The 20,439-nt window shown below is 38.4% G+C and overlaps 1 protein-coding gene and 1 long non-coding RNA gene across 27 annotated transcripts in view; one reads left to right on the forward strand and one right to left on the reverse strand.

Moving 5' to 3' along the window:
• PTK2 (protein tyrosine kinase 2) overlaps positions 1–20,439 on the reverse strand; it is a 340,227-nt gene that overhangs the window by 217,639 nt on the left and 102,149 nt on the right. For 18 of the 25 annotated variants that reach the window (XM_055349579.2, XM_055349577.2, XM_055349578.2 and 15 more), the window contains 2 exons: positions 15,176–15,402; positions 4,094–4,260 (listed from right to left, as the gene is read on the reverse strand). In XM_055349579.2, the coding sequence (XP_055205554.2) occupies positions 4,094–4,260; positions 15,176–15,402 (394 nt within the window). Of the gene's footprint in view, positions 1–4,093; positions 4,261–15,175; positions 15,403–20,439 lie in introns of those variants that run through there. The other 7 variants (XM_055349598.2, XM_055349597.2, XM_055349596.2 and 4 more) reach the window with 3 other exon arrangements.
• Positions 18,805–20,439, forward strand: part of LOC109028046 (uncharacterized) — a 40,282-nt gene continuing 38,647 nt past the window's right edge. For both annotated transcript variants that reach the window (XR_010135057.1, XR_002007101.3), the window contains exon 1: positions 18,805–18,967. This is a non-coding gene — a long non-coding RNA (uncharacterized lncRNA). The remainder of the gene's footprint in view (positions 18,968–20,439) is intronic.

Raw genomic sequence — 20,439 nt, forward strand, 5'->3', positions numbered from 1 at the left:
CAACTTGAGTATTTATGGAAAGAACTCTAAAATATATTAAAGAATTTAATGGAAGGAAAACTGAAATCAAAAGGACTGATGTCACCAGAGTGGAGGAGGAAGAGGAAGAGCAGAAGGAGATAAGGACTGTGAGGTCATCAGAAACTCCAGAGTTTGCTCTGAGTGTGATGAGAAGCTACTGGAAGTTTCTGAGTCCAAATGATTTACAAATATAATTGGATGGCTTACATTCTAAGAGATACATCAGCAAATCCCATCAGCTCCCTCCTTAAAAATACAACCCTGTACAACTGTTTCTCACAACTTCTATTATTATTCCCCTACTGCACCATCTTTTAGGATTTTTGCCTGGGTTATTGCACTAATTTGTTTCTCAGTTTCCCTGCCTCCATCCAATCAAATGTATGATTTAATGCCCAAGGCAGGTGTAGGGAGACTAGAAAGAGAAGAAAACAGGTTACTGGAGCACCCCAACATTTAAAGGCCAAACAGTTCAGAAAGGCTATGAATGGTCAATGAAGGAAAACCAAAGCAGTTTGGTATCCAGAAAGCTAAGTAAGGAATATTTACTAAATTCTTGGTGATAATAGCTTGTATTGTAATCGCCTTCTATATCCCTAATGATGCTTTAAAAGATGTTTAAAATTTTTTTCATATGATATTAACAGGGTATAATCCTTTTCCCCTTGGTTACTATTTGTCTGATATACTTTGTTCCCTTTCTGCTTACGTTTTATGTGTGCGTTCTTCAAATTAAAAATCAGTTACTATCTTGTTTCATGGGGCCAATGCATATTTAGATCTACCCAACTTTTTCCATCTTGCATCCGAGACCCTCCCCTTCAGAGATGATTTTCGTTTTTCCTAAGGTGTTTTTGTAAGAGGTTCCTTTGGTGGTAAATCCTCTAAGGAAAATGTCTCTATCTCACCCTGTTCTTGAATGGCAATTTAACTGGGCAAACAAATACAGGTTGCCAGCTACTTTCCTCACTACTTTGAACATATTATCCCACTATTTTCTTGGCATCTATTATTGTTGTTGAAAAGTCTGAATTTTTCTCTGGGTGTCATCCTGTCTTGTTCTCTGATACAACAATATTTTACTATTAATACAATCTGCCAATGCGTCAGTTTAGTTTTATTGACTCTATTTGGGATTTTATGTTAATCCTGTATTTGAAGGCTCATGTCATTCACTGATTATAAAATATTCTCAACCATTATCTCTTGGGATTATCTCCTCCTCTTCTCCATTCTTTTTTATTCTATTCTTCTTGAGTTTCTGTTAGAAATGGGTTGACCTCATTCTTCATGTTACATAAACTTGCATTCACATTTTCCATCTTTTCATCTCTCCGTGGTATGTTCTGGAAAATTTTTTCTCTTGTTTACTAATTTTTCAGCTACGTCTAATCTGCTATTTTATCGATCCTGTGATTTCTACAACTTCTATTTGGACTATCCAAATTCTCTTGGTTATTTTTGATAGTCTCCTTTTCCTTACTGACACTTAAATTCCTCCCCTTTTAAATATACAGAACCATCAGTATTAACCCTCATAACTCTTGAAAATACCTCATCAGTTTATCTGTCACATTTTTCTTCTGTCATCATCTCTACCTACTATGCATGTAACTTTCACTAATCCCCCTTTTTTTTTTTTTTTGAGACAGAGTCTTACTCTGTCACCCAGGCTGCAGTGCAATGGCATGATCTCGGCTCACTGCAACCTCCGCCTCCCAGGTTCAAGCGATTCTCCTGCCTCAGCCTCCAATGTAGCTGGGATTACAGGCACCCGCCACCACGCCTGGCTAATTTTTGTATTTTTAGTAGAGACAGGGTTTCACTCACGTTGGCCAGCCTGGTCTCGAACTCCTGAACTCAAGTGATTTGCCTGCCTCAGCCTCTCAAAGTGCTGGGATTGCAGATGTGGGCCACCACACCTAGCCAACTTTCACTAATCTTAAAAGCCTAGCTACATTTTCAGAGTATTTAAGACAACATTATTCCCATATTGAGATAGGCAATCTAATTTTTAAAACCTGTACTATGAAGCCAGACAGCTAAGTTCGAATCAAAGCTGTGTCACAAACTATTTAACTACAAGTTTATCAATTTTGTTTTCATGTGTAAAATAAGAACGATAGTCTCTAACTCATAGGGTTTGGGGACAGTTAAATGAAATGTATATTTAAGTTATCTGGTGTAAGCAGCATACAGATGGCAGAGTCCCTGGCTCAGCCACTTATGACGACAAGGCATCAATGTCATCATCATCATCATCAGTATTATTATGAGCAGTAGTATCCCGATCACCCTTTCATCTAGTAGGGTCAATCTATGAGAAATTCTATATAACCCCACCTAAATTTTTCTTCCTTTTGAGGATTCAAGACCCAGTCAGTAAAGCAGTGCCTATTCAATTTTACTTGGAACAAAGTAAATAAATTGGCTTAAAAGAACAACAACAATCTACTAAGAGATTTAGATTCAATGACCATTTTATTGAGCACTAAGGATTTCATTATAACAAAGTCTGCATCTGACATGTCCATATAAACCAAGATAATAAAATTGTGTTAAATAAAAGTACCTTGACACAGGAGGATCACCTGAGTAGGGGAGTTCAAGACCAGCCCAAGCAACACAGCAAGATGACCATCTCAAAAAACAAAACAAAACAAAAACCCTGCAGGTATTTTTATCTAACTTTTACATATCCTTTGTTTTGGAATGCTCACTTGCTTAATTGACTAAATAGTTGGAAGTCAAATCTTCTCTAGCCATTGATGTGAACCAACGAAACTATATTCTCAAGGAGTATTTTGTTAGCTCGGTACCAGCTACCTGACAAATTTGAAAATACAGCTATATTTCTTTGATGAACTCTGTAACTGGGGTAGGGTTTTATTCAACATAAGATTTATTCAGGCTGGGCATGGCGGCTCACATCTGTAATCCCAACACTTTGGGAGGCCAAGGTGGGCAGATTGTTTGAGCCCAAGAGTTTGAGATCTGTCTGGGCAACATGCTGAAACCCCATCTCTGTAAACAATACAAAAATTAGCTGGGCGCGGTGGTCTGTGCCTACAGTCCCAGCTACTCAAGAAGCTGAAGTGGGAGAATCGCTTGAGCCCAAGAGGCTGCAGTGAGCCATGTTCATGCCACCGTACTGCAGCCTGGGTGACAGGACGAGACTCTGTCTCAAAAAAGAAAAAAAAAATTATTCACCTAAACATGTTTGTCTTTTAAAATGTCTACCCTAATCAATCTAGATCCTTCAAAGTTACTGACCCTTTGAATGCACTCTTCAACCTACAATTACCTTTATTTCTGTAGCATTGCCTATAAAAATTAGAACCCTAGTGAAAGAAGCCCATTTTTACAAGTTATACCTCTCACAAATGTATTTTAGATGTGCAATTTCCTAGTAACACCTTGAGTTGCTTAGTAGTAAAAAAAAAAAAAAAAAAAAAAAAAATTAGTAGGGGAGACCAGAAAAAGAACAATTATAGGGAATTCTTTTAATTTGCCCTGAAATAATTTTATTTTCCTTAACATTTCAACAGGAGTCATTAAGAGATTACGTCCTAATTTTAACGTTGCATGTGAATATCAAATATACACTCACTCTTTGTAGGTGCGCTCTAGATTACAGGGCATAATAAAACAAGCTATGTAGCCCATTAATAAGGTATTTAGTTGTGACAGCAACTCCTGCTACATAAAAGGATGACAAGGGATGAAAACATAAAAAATATATATATATATACACACACACACACATATATGATTTGAGTTTTATTGGGAGCAAAGGTTGAAACAAAGTAGCACTGATGAGAAATTAGCTAGCAAACGACCATCACAGAAAACGGAAATCAGATGGCTCAAAGTATAATTAATAATACCCAAAAGCTAGACTAGAGGTCTAGAAGAGATCATTCGTTAATAATCACTAACCAATTTTATTTATACCAGAGTTGTAATGACAAGCAGTGTGAAAATTAAACATATACATTTGTTATCTTGTGCATGTTTTTAAAAAGCAAAAGAAATCAAGTGTGCATCACACCAAAGCAGGTTTGTATCTTACTTCCACTCCTCTGGTGGGTGAGCAAGCTCATACTTCTCCCTCACACTGGAGACGCCCATATCCACGTGAAGCCAGTGAACCTCCTCTGACCGCAGGTGACTGAGGCGGAATCCATAGCAGGCCACATGCTTTACTTTGTGACTGTCCACTATCTTCTGAATGATGCCCTAAAACATACCCCCCACAAGAATGACTGTTATAAACCGAAAACAAAACAAAACAAAACAAAAACAAAACAAAAAAAAACTATATGCTAAAAAGTAATGCAATGTTCATTTCTTTTAGTCAATTATCAGAAATCTTTGGTATGAGAATATCAAGTTAAATAAATTACTTAGGAATCTTTGTTTCTGAAATAGTATTTTCAAGAACAAGGAGAAGTTTTAGAAAAGAAAACATAAAGAGATTCTCTCCTTTCTTTATTAACAAGGCATGTAAACTTAAAAACACATTTCTGCAATTCCACTGTCATCACCCCCCAAGCCTGTCAAAGCACACCAGCTATCTTTCAGTTACTACTTTCTAAGGTCCAGACCCAAGGAGGGGTTATACTCTCAAAAACAGGGAGATCATACTGTTCAAGACCAGGCTGCAACATTCATAATCATTTTTTTAAAAAAACATACATTCAGGAACACACAGTTAAGGCTATGTTTCTGGTGACACTGGAAATACATGAAAAGTTCTTTGAATTCGGGCCTAATCAGTTTATTATTACTTGCTCTTTAAAAATTATTATGAAGCAATCTTAAATACTCCCAAATCTAATGCCTCTAACATGTGTTCCCTTGAGTTCAGAGGAGAAGGTCACCTTTGAATGAGGTCATCAGGGAATGTTCCCTAGAGATGGTGAAATTTCTCCTGGAGCAATGGACAGGTTAAGTGTTAGAACTGACTCTTGCCCTGTACCTACCTAGGTATGAGGGCCATGAGAGAATATGTTGTTAAGTGGGCAGCATGTATGGAAGACTCATTTGGGAACATGACAGAACCATTTGCTGTCCTTTACAGGAGGGTATGCAAATTACAACCAACTGTGACCTTCTCAATCTTTTAGGTGATAAGACAAGTTTTTTTTAAAATGATGCTGATATTAAAATGAAAAATGTCTATGAAAGAAAATAATCGCTGCTTTTTAAAATTAGCAATTAATTGAAGCTATAATACAACTTGTTAAGACATACAAAAAAGTTCCTGCACTCATCAAGTATTGCTTTATTACAGCACAATGCTGCTGATCATGATAAAGGATATTATCCCTAGCCTTCTCCATAAGCAAAGATAAATCGTAACATGTACCAAATACAAAAACTGTCCAAAACCCAGTATATGCACACTGAGGATGTGTGCTGCTGTGCTGTGCTCCCGATACTGGTACCTGGCATGTGGCAGACCTCCCAGGGCACTGAGTGAATGAAGTGGTAGAGTCAATCTCTCTTTCAGACAACTCAATCCCAGGTACAAAGTTGTTTACCAAGCACAGGAAGTGGCAGAGAGAGGGACAAAGGAAAGGAGTAAACATGGTATCAAGAGAGAAAGCATCAACAGAGGACCAGGCTGGAAGAGTCAAAGACAGGTTCATAAAGATGATGAATTCTCATCAGGACAGGAAGGATGTTTGCAGCCTACAGACTCCTATGTGGAACTGACAGAGGCATAAAATGTCCTTCCTGGCTTTTTGATCCAAGGCCCAGAATTCCTGACAGGGCCACTGTAAATGACAGTACCCTACCTACACAAGGATGTCCAGCTGAGGGCGAAAAGAGTCCACGTTCTAGTCTTTAAACCTTGTGCTCTGGGGTGGGGAACTTGCCTAAAGGAAGGAGCACCTTTTAACAATTCTCTCAGAAGTAACTTCTGCAGCTTCTTGCCAACACACAAATCCCTGAACTATAAAGGATGGAAGCTAGCACCTCTGTGAAATTCCTACAAAAGCTCCTGGTTCCCTGTCCAGCTCTGCCAGATCAACACCCAGTACGCACCAACACCAGCTATCCTTGGTAAAGCACAGGTCAGTAAGCCTCCTTGCTCCACAGCTCACTGCTACTACCAATTTAAGAGGCGGTTCTCTCTTGTTAGAGCTGTGATCAGTGTCTACAGTGGTCTCTGGCCATCTGCCTCAGGTCACTTGGTCTACTAACCTTCCATAACCTGATGTTGAATATAAGGCAGTAAGGAACACAAATCATTTCTCATAATTGTCACCATTCACATCCTAAGAAAAAGCCCAGCTTCTCCGGTTGCCTTCTGTAGCGACCCCATGAAAAAGTCACTTCATCTCCGCTGAACTCACAGCACACATATAGGAGACCTGCAGCAAACCAGTCTCAAAGAGGCTTAGCCCAGAACTGTGGTATCTGTTAGGGAAAGGCAGGTTTCTGTCTTGGAGTTTCATGTAAGAGAGAGAATCTTATTCCATTCACTTGATCATGCTGCCTGAAGAGACTCAGAGTGACTTCAAAGTGTGGATCTGAGTGACACAGCCTTTGCATACAGTAGTACCTCATGAGTAAACCAGCTTTCAACTTTCACTCTCCATGAAGTAGTGAAAAGTAATAAACACACAGATATTACCTTCTGTTTCATTTTTTGCTTTCTCATTACGCATCCATATCGTACTCTGTCCTACTGCTCATTCTCTAGCACCCTTATAAATTTCTCTGGATAGTGGCAAACATTATAAATATACAAAGTGCTTACATATGTGGTGCTAAATGCATATACTCAGTAACTTAAGTAATTCTGAGAACTAGATATCTGGTCTGGATAACTCAACAAATAATTCTGAGAACTATGTATTTAGTGAGGAATGTAAACTCAACCAACCCTACAGTGCTGCCATATGGAAGTGCCCCATTTTCATATCACGCACACATACATTTAGAATAAAAATGACTGTCTCTAAAAGGATAATAGGACATGGGTTTTTAATATGCCACTAAAGGTACCAGAATTAAATTTAAATTTCTCATCTTGACTTTGAAGACACATCTATCTGGTCCTATGAAATACAAAACAATAATTGGCTACTCTGAAACCTGTCTCTGATATCCCAAGTGTCAGAAATACACAACTTTTCTGATTAAATTCTCATAGTAGACATTCATGGTAAAAGAATTCTTTTCAAGGTTAAAATAAAAGCCAGTGTTCACATCATGCCTGTATCTTATCAGGAACATAACATTAAATGTGCAAGGTCATTTTACTACTGATGAATAAAGATTTCCTTGTTCTGAGGGAGAAAGGAAGGTGTAAATAAAAATACTGCTATGAACATCCTTCTAGCTGTCATCAAAGGTATTTATGACCACTGCATAGAAATAGACAAAATTTCCTTTAACTGAAACATTTTGATAAGTACAACCAAACTTCCTGCCCATCAACAAAACTATACCAATTATACTTGATGCATAATGTTACAGAGTATCATTTATCTCACATTAATAATGAGTAAAATTAATCTTATGATGATCAATTTAATGACCAAAAAAACTTCCACAGGTATTTTACTGTTGTTATGATGGTTTAATTTCCCTGATTACTCACTAGTGAGATGAGGCTATACTTTTGTTCATTTCTGAAAGTTTTTATTATTTTGCTTGGTTCCATTTAGCCACTTACCTTTTAGACAGTACTTTCAAACAAATGACCTTCACCACTGTTCGAAATAGGTCATGTGACTCTTTCCTCCATGTTCATTCTTTCATAAACTGTTCATTTATTCAAGAACATCTGAAGTGCCTACTACATGCATGATGCTAGTGACACAATAACGGTTAAGACGCAATCCTGAGCCTCAAAAGTCTTAAGAGTCTCACAGGAGAAAGACATGACAATGAACATGTACAAATGAGTATTAAGTGGTTTGTGGGGAGGAGGGGACAAAAAGGGATATTTTATATTTTTAGCTATAGTCTCACACTTAATTTTCAGATTTATTACTAGAAGAGATATCTGAAGCAACACACATTGTTGACACTGTTCATCTTACTGCTTCCTAAGAATTACCAAACATAATCACCATTACTGATTCTTCTATAGTATAGTGTTTCTTTTTCTCATTGTGTTTCTCTTTCAGATACTCTTCAGCTTTAGAAAACCAAGGGATTCCTACCATTCTTCTTGGAGGCTTTCATCACTGGGTTATCAAAAAGAAAGATCCAGAAATTCAAATCCTGTTCTCCAACACCTAGTACGTTTCCTCCTCTTGGTCCAGTCGTAAACTAGGAGTCCTTCTAAAAGTCTTCCAAGACAAAGAATGCACTTTTTTATCTTGGTGGTCCACAGTCACTGTATTAGTTCCCTATTACCTCTGTAATAAATCACCACAAACTTGGGAGCTTAAAACACAACAAGTGCATTATCTTTTAGTTTTGTAGATCACAAGTATGAAATGGGTCTCACTGGCCTAAAATAAAGACGTCAGCAGGGATGTGCTGTTTTCTGGAGGCTCTTAGCTTGTCTTTTCCAGCTTCTACAGGGCACTGCACTCCTTGGCTCATGGTCGTCTTCTTCCATCAACGTTGCATCTGATCCTTCTTTCATATTCACCTCCCACTGACCACGGTAAGGAAAGGCCTGCTGCAGTGAAGGACTCATGATCTCCCCACCTTAAGGTCTGTAGCCTTCATCACGCCTACAAGTCCCTCTGGCCACGTAAGGGGACATCTGCACAGGTTCTGGGGATTAGGATGTAGGCATCTTTAGGAGCCAACATTCTACCTATGGGAAATCACTACCTCAATCACTATCTCTCAGGATTTTGAATTCAAAATTTTTTCTTCCTCGTGCTCTGTTAGCTTAGGTTCTCCTCTTTAACATGGCTTTTTATGCTTTTTCTTAAAGCTTTCCTTTCTAGCTTTCTTCCTAGATGATACTTTCCATCCTGTAAAGAAAGAGTTTAATTTTCTAAGACCTCCATAGTCCTTTCTAGAATCAAAATTATTTGAATCCGTAACAATCAATGTTCAATTGATTGTTATTAATAATCAATTGCTTTTAAATGTTTTTAAACATACATTCAACTGCTCCTCTGTCAGAGAGAACAGCTTACACTTCTAACACACACAAAGTGTCCAATGATGACAGCTAACAATAAACACTGAAGACCGTTGGACTGCTCTGAAAAGTCCTCCAGGCACCTACCTATGGCCGAACTCAGGGAGAACTCCCTGAAGAATTCCCTTCCCCTACAGATACCAGTTGTTTATAGCATAGTTTGTTCTTGCAGAATCCCAAATCACTGTACATTTTCCCATTCCTATCAGAAGGATGATTTTAAATTGAACACAACGTTACTTCCCATTACTAGTCTTCCCACTACCAGCTTGGTAACAGTAATTAGTATTAATCCAACCCAACACACCTATATTTTAACAAACTACATGAACTGATTTTTTTCCATTTACTATTACAGATTCAGATTTACCAACCATTCCCTACTGACTCATGACTAGTACTGAAACCTGAGGATATGCTATTTATTTAGAAAAGTTCGATGTACCAGTCAGAAAAATTTTAAGGGGTTTTGAATGGGATAAGAATACTGTCCAAGAACTCAATGGTGGTGTAATCTTAAGCAGCATCATACAGTATTTGCCCAGTACTTGCCTGGTGTATGGGCATGAAATTATTTGTTCTAGTCCTTGTAATGTCTTTTTAAAAAATAAGCTAGGTACAAAGATTTGGCAGAGATATCAGTAAAGTGGGGTATGGCTTTGAATAGGTATAATCTTTGGCTATCAAATCAATATCTTTGTGGTTATTTGTCAATTAAGGCTTTCTACTTCTGTGGTCAATGTTCCTAACATACTTCTCTCAGAAATATTCCATTTCACCTTGGATGCCATATGTCATTCAACAAAAGTACCTATACCTACTGAGCACTTGGCTGTTTGCCTGCTAGACACTGTTAAAGACGTTGGCAATAATACCATGAAGTACAAAGATCCCTGATGTCACAGAACTTAAGAAGTTGGGGAAGAAAACAGCTAATAAATGAGCAAACAAATCAAGTACAAGACAATGTCAATAATAATGATCTGAAGAAAATAAAATAGTGACAGAAAAACAGCAATGGTGAGGCATAAGGGAGCATTCTTAGACTGGCATGCCCTGGGAGGCAGAGTTAGTAAGGGCAGGGTGAGAACAATCAAGGAGCCACATCCCGTAGGTCCTTGTAGGCCACAAAAGGAATCTGGCTTTTAGTCTGGGAGAAATGGGGAGCTCTTGGGGGGTTTTAAGCAAATCACTGATTCGGTGATTGGTATGTTAGAGAAACAGGAAGCAGAAAGAAAAAGTGAGTGACTAGGACAGAGGTGACAGGGCATGATGGGACAGGATCAGGGAGATGGGTGAGACTCTCAAAGGACGTGCATGTTGACTAAATGAAACCAGGTTCTGAGTGGAGGAGTGAAGTGCTCTGGCTTTCATCTCTCCAGGATCATTCTGGCTGTTGGGTTGTCAACAGACTAAGGAAAGCAAGTAGGGAAACAAGATGTCAGTTAGGATACCATGCCATAATGTATGGAAGAGACATTTTAAGGCAGCTACTGAAGAAGAGCTCAAAGAAAGGGATAGCAGTGGAGGCAATATGAAATGGGTAGGTTCTGGATATATTTTTGAAGATAATGTGGACAGGATTAGCTAATGTATTCGATATGGCTTGAGAGCAAAAGAGGAATAAAAGACGATTGCAAATGGATCTAAGTAACTAAAAGATGAGGTAACCCTTTGACTGGAGCACTGGATGGTTATTTTGTAGCAAGAAGTGTAAAGACAGAGAAGTGAGGTACAAATGCTGGGGAAAGGGAAGATATAGAAATGTGTGGACTTTTCCAAGTACTGCAGGTTGAAGAAAGTGGACGAGGTATGAAATGGTTGTCTAGGAGAGAACAAGATGGGGGGATACAGCATGACAGCTGCGTAGCACTAAGGTTGCAAATCTAGAACGTAACCAATCACAGGATGGCGACAGGTGGAGAATAGGCAGAAAGTTGGATTAAATCATGGTGGTAGATTCAAGAGACTACGGGGACATTAAGAGAGGTACAAGACAGCATACAAGGCAGCAAGTATGACAATGGACCACTGTCTCTTGCATCCTGCTACAGTATTTTCTTATGGGCTCAACTTTTTTCCACGCTGCATTATATCATCTAATTGTTTTTTCAAAGAGAGCCCATGCTATTAGCTTTCTATGTCACTACTTCTCTGCAGATACCTTCATTTCACATTATCTTGATTAATAATTTATCTGATATAGACTTCTAAAGTACATGTTATTTTCCCTGAGCCCTTTGAAGATACTGTTCCAATGTCTTCTTGCATCCAGCATTGCTGATGAAAAGTCTGGTGTAAACGTCATTCTTTCTCCTAAGTAGGGGATTTCTCTGGTAGAATTTGGAATTTTATGTCATTATTTTTCTGAATTATCACTGCCATGTTTCTAGATGACTGGTCTTATTCAACATTGTACAGCCTGGGTTTCTCTTGGCTGTTCCAGATTGACCCCACACTTATCTCTAGAGCTGCCTGAAGCACGGTACTGACACTTGGCCAAAGCTACGGCCAAGATAAGTGATGTTTGTGATCATGGGACCCTGAGCTGTTTGGGGGGCAGAATATACCAGCTTGTCAGTGCGATTTTGTAATAATAACTCGGCTGACAAGGTGTACCTGATTTTGGCAGTACCTGGGGAGGTCCACAGGTTGAGGCTGGCTATGCAGACGGAGAGTGCTTGTGTGACCCTCTCACAGATCCCCACCACTTCCTCATACTGAGGTGCTTCACACATAAGCCAGTAATGGTTTCACATCTACAGAAAAATCACGTCCAAGGCCAAGAAGCCTGTACCCAAGATCTCCAGATCACTTCAATGAGTATCATTTTACTACTGTTGCTGTAATGGATTTTGCCTATAAACTGTGAAATCTTGCAAATCTTTTCAACAATCAAACATTAATTAACGTACAATTAGCACACATAATTGTAAAAGCACTAATACTTATTAACTGAAGCATGAGAAAGGCTCTATAATGAAATGTTACAAAAATCCAGATATTCTTGGTGAAAACAAATCTTTAAACTCCTCAAAAAGTTTTGTTTTTTCTGATTCAAGCAGTCTTTCTGAGAATTTGCTTTCTATAGAACACCACTGTCCAGCAGAAATATAATGCAAGCCACATAAGTAATTTTAAAATTTCTAGTAGTCACAGTAAAAAAATAAAATAAAAACAAACAGGTAAATTCAATTTCAGTAATATAGTTCAGTTAACCTACTATATCAAAAGTATTATCATTTAACATGTAATCATAACACATTGATACGAGATATTTTATTCTGTTTTCTTACTCTTTGAAATGTGGTATATATTTTTATACTATAGCACATGTCAATTCAGACTAGCCACATTCAAGGGCTCAACAACTGCACATGGCTACGATAATGGGCAACGTAGCTATAATGAGTTTAAGACTGAATCGAGTTATTCAGTACCTGAATAACAATAAGCCATATCATTTCAGAAAATAGTTGTGTGGCATCCCCTTTGATGCTATTCAATGGTCAGTTTCTTTCTGACAAGTAATTATACTTGGATTCTTTACTAATCTAATTCTTAAATCTAAATCCTACAATCCCCACTTCCTGTTCTAAGGTCATCAGGCCTTCAAATGCTGTCATGTTTCTTCCATTTTTCTCTTTCCTGACAATACTCTGTATCCATAATGTTCCTTTGTCTGATACCTCTTATGTTGTTCAGTCCCTTTGTTCAGATGTACAAATCCACTCATTAATTTACAATTATGATATTGCATTTTCAAATGTTATAGCATTAAAGCATTCAATGGAAGTTGGTTATGAATAATATCCAATCTTCCATTACAGTGACTCAGTATCATGAGAACCTCATGCTATCCCAGGAAAGAGCTATGGTGAATTCAATGCCAATTGTGATTTTTCTGCCTCAATCTGAAAATCACTGACTGATAATTTGCCAATTACTGTGAAATAAAACACCTTGTTTGTGGCCACATAGATTTGATCAGATTGATCTTCACAAGTTTGCTAAATGAGTTGTGATAACTTATACATTTGTATCTGATGTAAATTTTTCTTCACAATATGAATGTATGACTAGGAAGTTTTTAACATTGGCTAAAGGCTAACATGCCTGCAGTGACACTGACTCTATGGTAGTAATCCCCTTACATGCAGAAAGTTTGATACTAAAACCATGGCACATCTGTTACAATCTTTCCTAGGTGAGTCTTCTGATATAAGCCTTGAACATTTTTGCTAAATGTCTTATCAAATTCATAATCTTTGACAGGTTTCCCTCCTGTATGAATGCCCTAGAGTTCATTAGGGCTGATACAATGGTTTTATTGAAGAGTTTCCTCATTCACTGTATCTGAAATCTACAAAGACTAGAACATACACTAAAAGCCTTACATAAAGTTACATCTACAAGGTTTCTTTCCAGTATGAATTATCTGATAAACCTTATGGCAGGATGCTCATTGCAGGCCTTTCTACCAAATGACAGTGTTTTATAAAGTTAAAAGTAAAACACAGAAGTAGAAAAAAACAGAAAACACAAAAAAGCTAACCAGCTTCATAGTTTGTAAAAAAGAGGCTATCATATTTTTAATAATTAATCCATTTGAATAGTTTGCTAATATTAAAATTTAGAGGTAACAAAAAATTACGTAAAATTTATATACAAGACTTTAGCCTTAAATCTTTTTTTTCCTTTTTTTTTTTTTTTTGAGACAGTCTCACTTTGTTGCCCAGGCTAGAGTGCAGTGGCACGATCTCAGCTCACTGCAACCTCTGCCTCCTGGGTTCAAGTGTTTCTCCTGTCTCAGCCTCCTGAGTAGCTGGGACTATAGGCATGTGACACCACGCCTGGCTAATTTTGTGTTTTTTGTAGAGATGGGGTTTCGCCATGTTGGCCAGGCTGGTCTCGAACTCCTGACCTCAAGTGACCTGCCCACCTTGGCCTCCCAAAGTGCTGGGATTACAGGCATGGACCACCATGCCCGACCTGTTAGCCTTATATCTAAATTCTACCAATCCCTTTGCTTTGGTTAAAAATAATAAGGGCATGTAAGTTAGAGAGTAGCAAATTAATTAATTTACTTATTGTAAAAAAAAAAAAAGAAAGAAAGAAAAGGAAAGAAAAGAAAAGAAAAAAGACGTATCTAAACTTCCTTGTCACTGGAAACTTCTCCTTAAAGATGAATATAGACTAGGTGGAGACGGTAAGAAAGAGGAGGTATTTAACACTTCATCAAAGCAAATACTGAACATTTAAATACTGAACTCAGCTTTCTGAAATCACAGTGCTACCTTTTCATTCCCCACTTTCAGAAAGATGTAGTTACCTTTGCCTAGCATGCTCTTCTCCCACAATTCTGTATCACTATCCTTCCTCACCTTCCCAGACCCAAAGGAAATCCTTTCCAGTACTAACTTCTACGTTTAAAAGGTATTATTCCTCCAAGCTTCCACAACAACCTCCCATGAAGCACTTCTACACTGTACTATAATCACATTCATGATGTCTCTCCCTCTACAGGCTCTAAGCTGTAAGATCAAGGACTTCACAGGGACCTTTTACATCTTCAGAACCTAGCACAGTGCCTGACACACAGCATATGTTCAAGAGTTTTAAAGGAAATTATCCTATCTGAAGTCATGCAAATACCTTCAAAATTACGCTTTCTAGAAAAGTAGTTTATTTCATGACTGTTAGAGGCTATTTTAGTTGCATTGTTGCCTAGTACTCATCCAAGAGTTGAAAAAAAAAAAAAAACCTAGAAGGGAAAAATAAGTCAATGGTATTTTATGACTAAAATATGATTCGGTCATTATTTTTCTAAGAAACTTTACAACAATTAGAACGCTGGTCAGTCACATATTAACTAATAAATCTTATAATTAAAAATAGCATTTCTGTAATATGAAAAGTCCCTGAGAAGTTAAATAAAAATTATTACACTATCTTTTTTCATACATGCCATTACATTTTAACCTAAATAAACAATAAAGATGTCTCATGGAAAAACGTACTTACCCTGACATCAGTAGCATCTCCATGCCTGATAATACTGGCCCAGGTGGTTGGCTCACTATTGCTTTCAAAATAATGAAAGACCTTTAATACTCGCTCCATTGCACCAGGAGAACGTTCCATACCAGTACCCAGGTGAGTCTTAGTACTCGAATTTGGCGTGTGATTCAAGTTGGGGTCAAGGTAAGCAGCTGCCATTATTTTGCTAGATGCTAGGTATCTGTCATATTCTGTTAAAAGAACAAAATAATTTTTTGTGTATAATACTTGAAATCTACCAATTACAACGTGATATGTTGTTTATATCAAATGTCCTATACTCTCTCTTGATATGTTATATGCGGAAGGAGCCTGAGGAGAATAGAGACCTAATCCACTAAAATAATAGCTGTCTCTCCCCATACCCAGAGTAGGACCTGATTTACAGAATAAATATTTGTTAAAAAAAATTATTAAAAGGCCAGGACTCCAATTTCAGCTGTGTCAAAAAGTATCTGCAAACAATGTAATACCCCCACCCCCACCCCTTTTTTTATCATAGCCTTTAAATTTGTTGGAAAATCTCATAGCAAAGCCAAATTTGTTAATTTGCTCCCTGCTTTTGAAAAATTTTACCTAAGAGAAAAGTTCTTTCTTCATATAATACAAATTCAATGAGTAGTCATTATATATACTAGGCATTGGTGATTAAAAACACTATAATTAAAATAAGGTCCCTGGCTTAACCAACTCATTGTTAACAGGAGAATCAGACAGACAGCAACTGAAAACAAAACGAAAAAAGCACGCACAATTAAATTTTTTAAGTGCGATAAAGGACTTCTATTTGAGTTTGAAGAAATAGCCTGCACAAGCCTAAACACCCATCGAGAAACATGAAAATCCAGATTAAAAATCTTTTTAACTCAAACAATGTTTGAAGGGCTCAAGACAAAGATATTCTGAGGCAACCAAGACAATGAGTGACACAGATGAAGACAGGAAATGATACTTAACAGCTGGCTGCTTTTTCCCACAGGGCATTTGCCAATTCTGAGCCCTTCAGAGCTTGAAGAGACAAGAAAAGGCTACGAATGGGAGAGAAACCAGCAGAGCTTTCGGCAGCAAGAGATCAAATCTTGGATTCTGGTGAGAAGGAAGGGTGGAGACTGTGTCCAACACTCTGCAGGTTGTCTCCTGAAGACAGTTACGGAATCCTGAACCCGAGCTGAGAAGGAGCCTCTCAAAACAGTGAAAGGGTTTAGGAAACAGGAATAAGACTTCAGGAATAAACCAGAATAGTGTTAGGACATCCCCAGGCTTGCAGTGAGAACAACTGGGTGCAGAAGCAAAGGGAGCTTTGTAAACCTGGAGTACAATTCCTGCTCAGATCCATCGTGGCAGGCCAGGTATGGCTGCTCATGCCTGTAATCCCAGCACTTTGGAAGGCTGAGGCGGGAAGACTGCTTGAGTCCAGGAGTTTGAGACCAGTCTGGGCAACATGACAAGACCTTGTCTCTACTAAAAAATACAAAAATTAGCTTGGGCGTGGTAGCGTGTTCCTGTAGTCCCAGCTACTCAGGAGGCTAAGGTGGGAGGATAGCTTGAGCCCAGGAGGTTGAGGCTATAGTGAGCTGTGACTGCATTGCTGCACTTCAGCCTGGACCACAGAGTGAGACTGTCTCAAAACAAACAAACGAACAAACACACACATACACACACAAAACCACAGATCCAGCCAGGCATAGACGCTCATGCCTATAATCCCAACACTTTGGGAGGCTGAGGCAGGCAGATTGCTTGAGCCCAAAGGTTCAAGACCAGCCTAGCCAACCTGGCAAAACCCCATCTCTACAAAAAAAATACAATAAAGAGCCAGGAGTCGTGGCGCATGTCTGTGGTCCCACCTACTTGGGAGGCTGAGGGGGGAGGATCACTTGAGCCCAAGAGGGGAAGGCTACAGTGAGCCGAGATCGTGCCACTGCTCTCCAGCCAGGGCGACAGAGCCAGACCCTGTCAACTCCCCACTATCTGTCCAGCAAAGAAAAGAGCCAACCCTCTGTTGGTATCAAACAAAGCATAAATAATACCTTTTTCATCCAAATCATTCTCTAATTAGTTAAAAAAAAATGGTATAACAGCACAGTAAAAGGAAAAAAATTATAAACCAAGTCAAAAGATGCCAAAAACACAAAAGAAAAACACATGTACCATGTATCACAGTAAAAAGCTAATACCCTATATATATATACAGAAATTCTTTTAAAATGAGAGGGGAAATGATAGAAAAGAATGCAAGAGACAATCCAAACAATTAATTAAAAAGATACACCAAGTGTAGGCAAGGATGTGAAGAAACTGAAACCTTCCTACATTGCTGGAAGAGTATAAAATGGTGCAACTACTATGAAAATAGTTTGGCAGTTCCTCAAAAGGTTAAACATGGAGTTACCACATGAACCAACCATTCCATTTCTAGGCAGACATATGCCCAAAAGAACTGAAAATGTATGTCCAAATAAAAACTCATGGCTGGGCATAGTGGCTCATGCCTGTAATCCCAGCACTTTGGGAGACTGAGGCAGGAGGACTGCTTGAGGTCAGGAGTTCAAGACCAGCCTGGGCAACATGGTGAAACCCCATCTCTATAAAAATTAACTGGGCATGGTGGCATGTGCCTGTACTCCCAGCTACTTGGGAGGCCGAGGATTGCTTGAGTCCAGGGGGTCGAGGCTGCAGTGAGCTGTGATCATGCCATTGTACTCCAGCTTGGGCGACAGAAAGAGACCCTGACATAAAACAAAATGAAACACCCTCACATGTGAATGGTCACAGCAGCATTATCCACAATATCGAAAAGTGATAATAACCCAAATATCCACATCCATCAATGGATAAACAGATTAACAAAATGTGGTATGCCCAACAATGAAATACTGTTCAGCATAAAAAGAAACAAAGCACTGATACATGCCGCAACATGGAGGAACCTTGAGAACATTATACTACAAGGAAACCAGACGTGAAAGACCACAAATTGTGATTCCACTTATATGAAGGAATATGCAAATCTATACAGAAGAAAGTAGATTACTGGCTGCCAGTGGCTGGGGGTAGGGCAGAGTTGGGAAGGACTGCTAATAGATAAGGAGTTTCTTTTGGGGATGAGAGAAATGGTCTGAATTTAGATCATGGTGATGGTTGAATACACTAAAAAACACTCAATTGCACACTTTGAAGTTGTTAAAATGGTGAATTTTATGTTATGGGAATTTTACCTCTGTGAAAATATAAATATATAAACAACTGTCAAATAATTTTTTAAAAAAGGTCATAGCAGTACCCTGTCTTTTGGTAAGGATGTGGGGAAACAGAACTCTCATACACTGCTGATGGGAATGTGAATTTCCTATAGTATGTATAAAGGGGAATTTGACAATAACAAAACTACATGTGCCTTCTGATCCAGCAATTCCACTTCTAGGAATTTATGCCAAAAATATACTGTTACCAACTAAATGTTTGTGTGCTCCCAAAATTCATAAGTTGATACCATACTCCCCCCAGTGTGATGCTATTACAAGGTAGGGTCTTTTGGAGGTAATCTGAACTAGATGAGGTCATAATGGTGAGGCCCTCATGAATGGGATTAGTGCCCTTGTGAAAGTCCAAGAGCATGCTTCCTCTCTCTGCTCTCCAGAGATATGCCTGAGGATCTAAGTCCACAGTCTGAAACCTGGAAAAAAAGGGCCCTCACCAGAACTCCACCATGCTGTCACTCTGATCTAGGACTTCCAGCCTCTAGACCAGTGAGAAGTAAGTTTCTGTTGTTTATAAGCCACCCAGTTTATGTATTTTGTTACAATCGTCCCAAGTGAAGAGATATACTTAACAACAACATGAAAATACATATGCATAAGGTTATTCACTGCAGCCTTACAAAGTATTAGGAAACAACTAAATGCCCATTCATGGGAGACTAATAGAGTAAACTATGGTACATTCCTATAATGGAGTACTATGAATCTGCTGGGGGAAAAACAAAAGGAAAGAAGAAGAGCCCTATAATTGACTAAGTATGAATTCCAGGATTTATTAAGTTAAAAACCCAAAGTGCAAATCACGGCCACAGTATACCTTTTGAATAAAAGGGGGAAAATAGGAAAATATAAATGTATCTGCTCATATGTGCAAAATAACCCCACAAAGTAGAAATGGGAGTCCATTGAGATTGGTTACACATGGGAGAGGTGTGACCAAGATGGAAAGTACAGGAATGGAGGATGTGGTGTGGGGTGGCACTTCTGAGTATACATGAATACACCCTTATAACTTTTGGTAGGCTATAGAAGATCTGAAGAGCACGATTAACAAATCTGATCTAATTGACATAGAAATTGACACTATACCTAATAGGATAATACATAATCTTTGCAAGCACACAAGAAATATTTTCTGAAGTTGCCCATACACTGAGTGAAAGAGAAAGATTCAATAAATATCAAGGGAGTAAAATTATTCAGAGTATATTCTGTGTCTAGCATTAGGCTAGACAACAATTACAAAATAACTAGAAAATGTTCCATTGTCAGGAAATTAAGCAATGTATTTCAAGTAACCCTTTAAGTCAAAAAGAAACTCAAAGTATTTTGAATTAAATGGTACAGTGAAAAGAAATATCAAAACTGTGAATGTAGACAGAGCTATACTTAGAGTAAAATCTATACATTTGGCAGGGCGCAGTGAATCACGCCTGTAATCCCAGCACTTTTGGAGGCTGAGATGGGAGGACAGCTTGAGGCCAGGAGTTCAAGACCTGCCTGGGCTTGTGAGACCCCTACAAAATAATTTAAAAATGAGCTGGGCATGGTGGTGTGTGCCTGTAGTCCCAGCTCCTTGGGAGGCTGAGGCAGGACGACTGCTTAAGCCCCAGAGCTCAAGGCTGCAGCAAGTTATGACTGCACTACTGCACTCCAGCCTGAGCAACAGAACACAACCCTGTCTCCTTTAAAAAAAAAAAAAAAAAAAAAAAAACGTATTTAAATTCATGTATTAGAAGCGAAGGTTGAGTATCTCTAAGAATACACATCTGTGAAGGGGGGATGGTTAATGCACAGAAAAATAGAATGCGTAAGAGCTAGTATTTGGTAGCACAACTAGGGATTATGGTCAATAAAAATGTACATTTAAAAATAACTAAGAGTATAATTAGAATGTTTGTAACACCAAAAAAATGATAAATGTTTGAGGTGATGGATACCCCATTTAGCCTGATGGGATTATTATGC

This window comes from Gorilla gorilla, chromosome 7 (assembly GCF_029281585.2).
Source record: "Gorilla gorilla gorilla isolate KB3781 chromosome 7, NHGRI_mGorGor1-v2.1_pri, whole genome shotgun sequence".
In the NCBI taxonomy this organism is placed as follows: domain Eukaryota; kingdom Metazoa; phylum Chordata; class Mammalia; order Primates; family Hominidae; genus Gorilla; species Gorilla gorilla.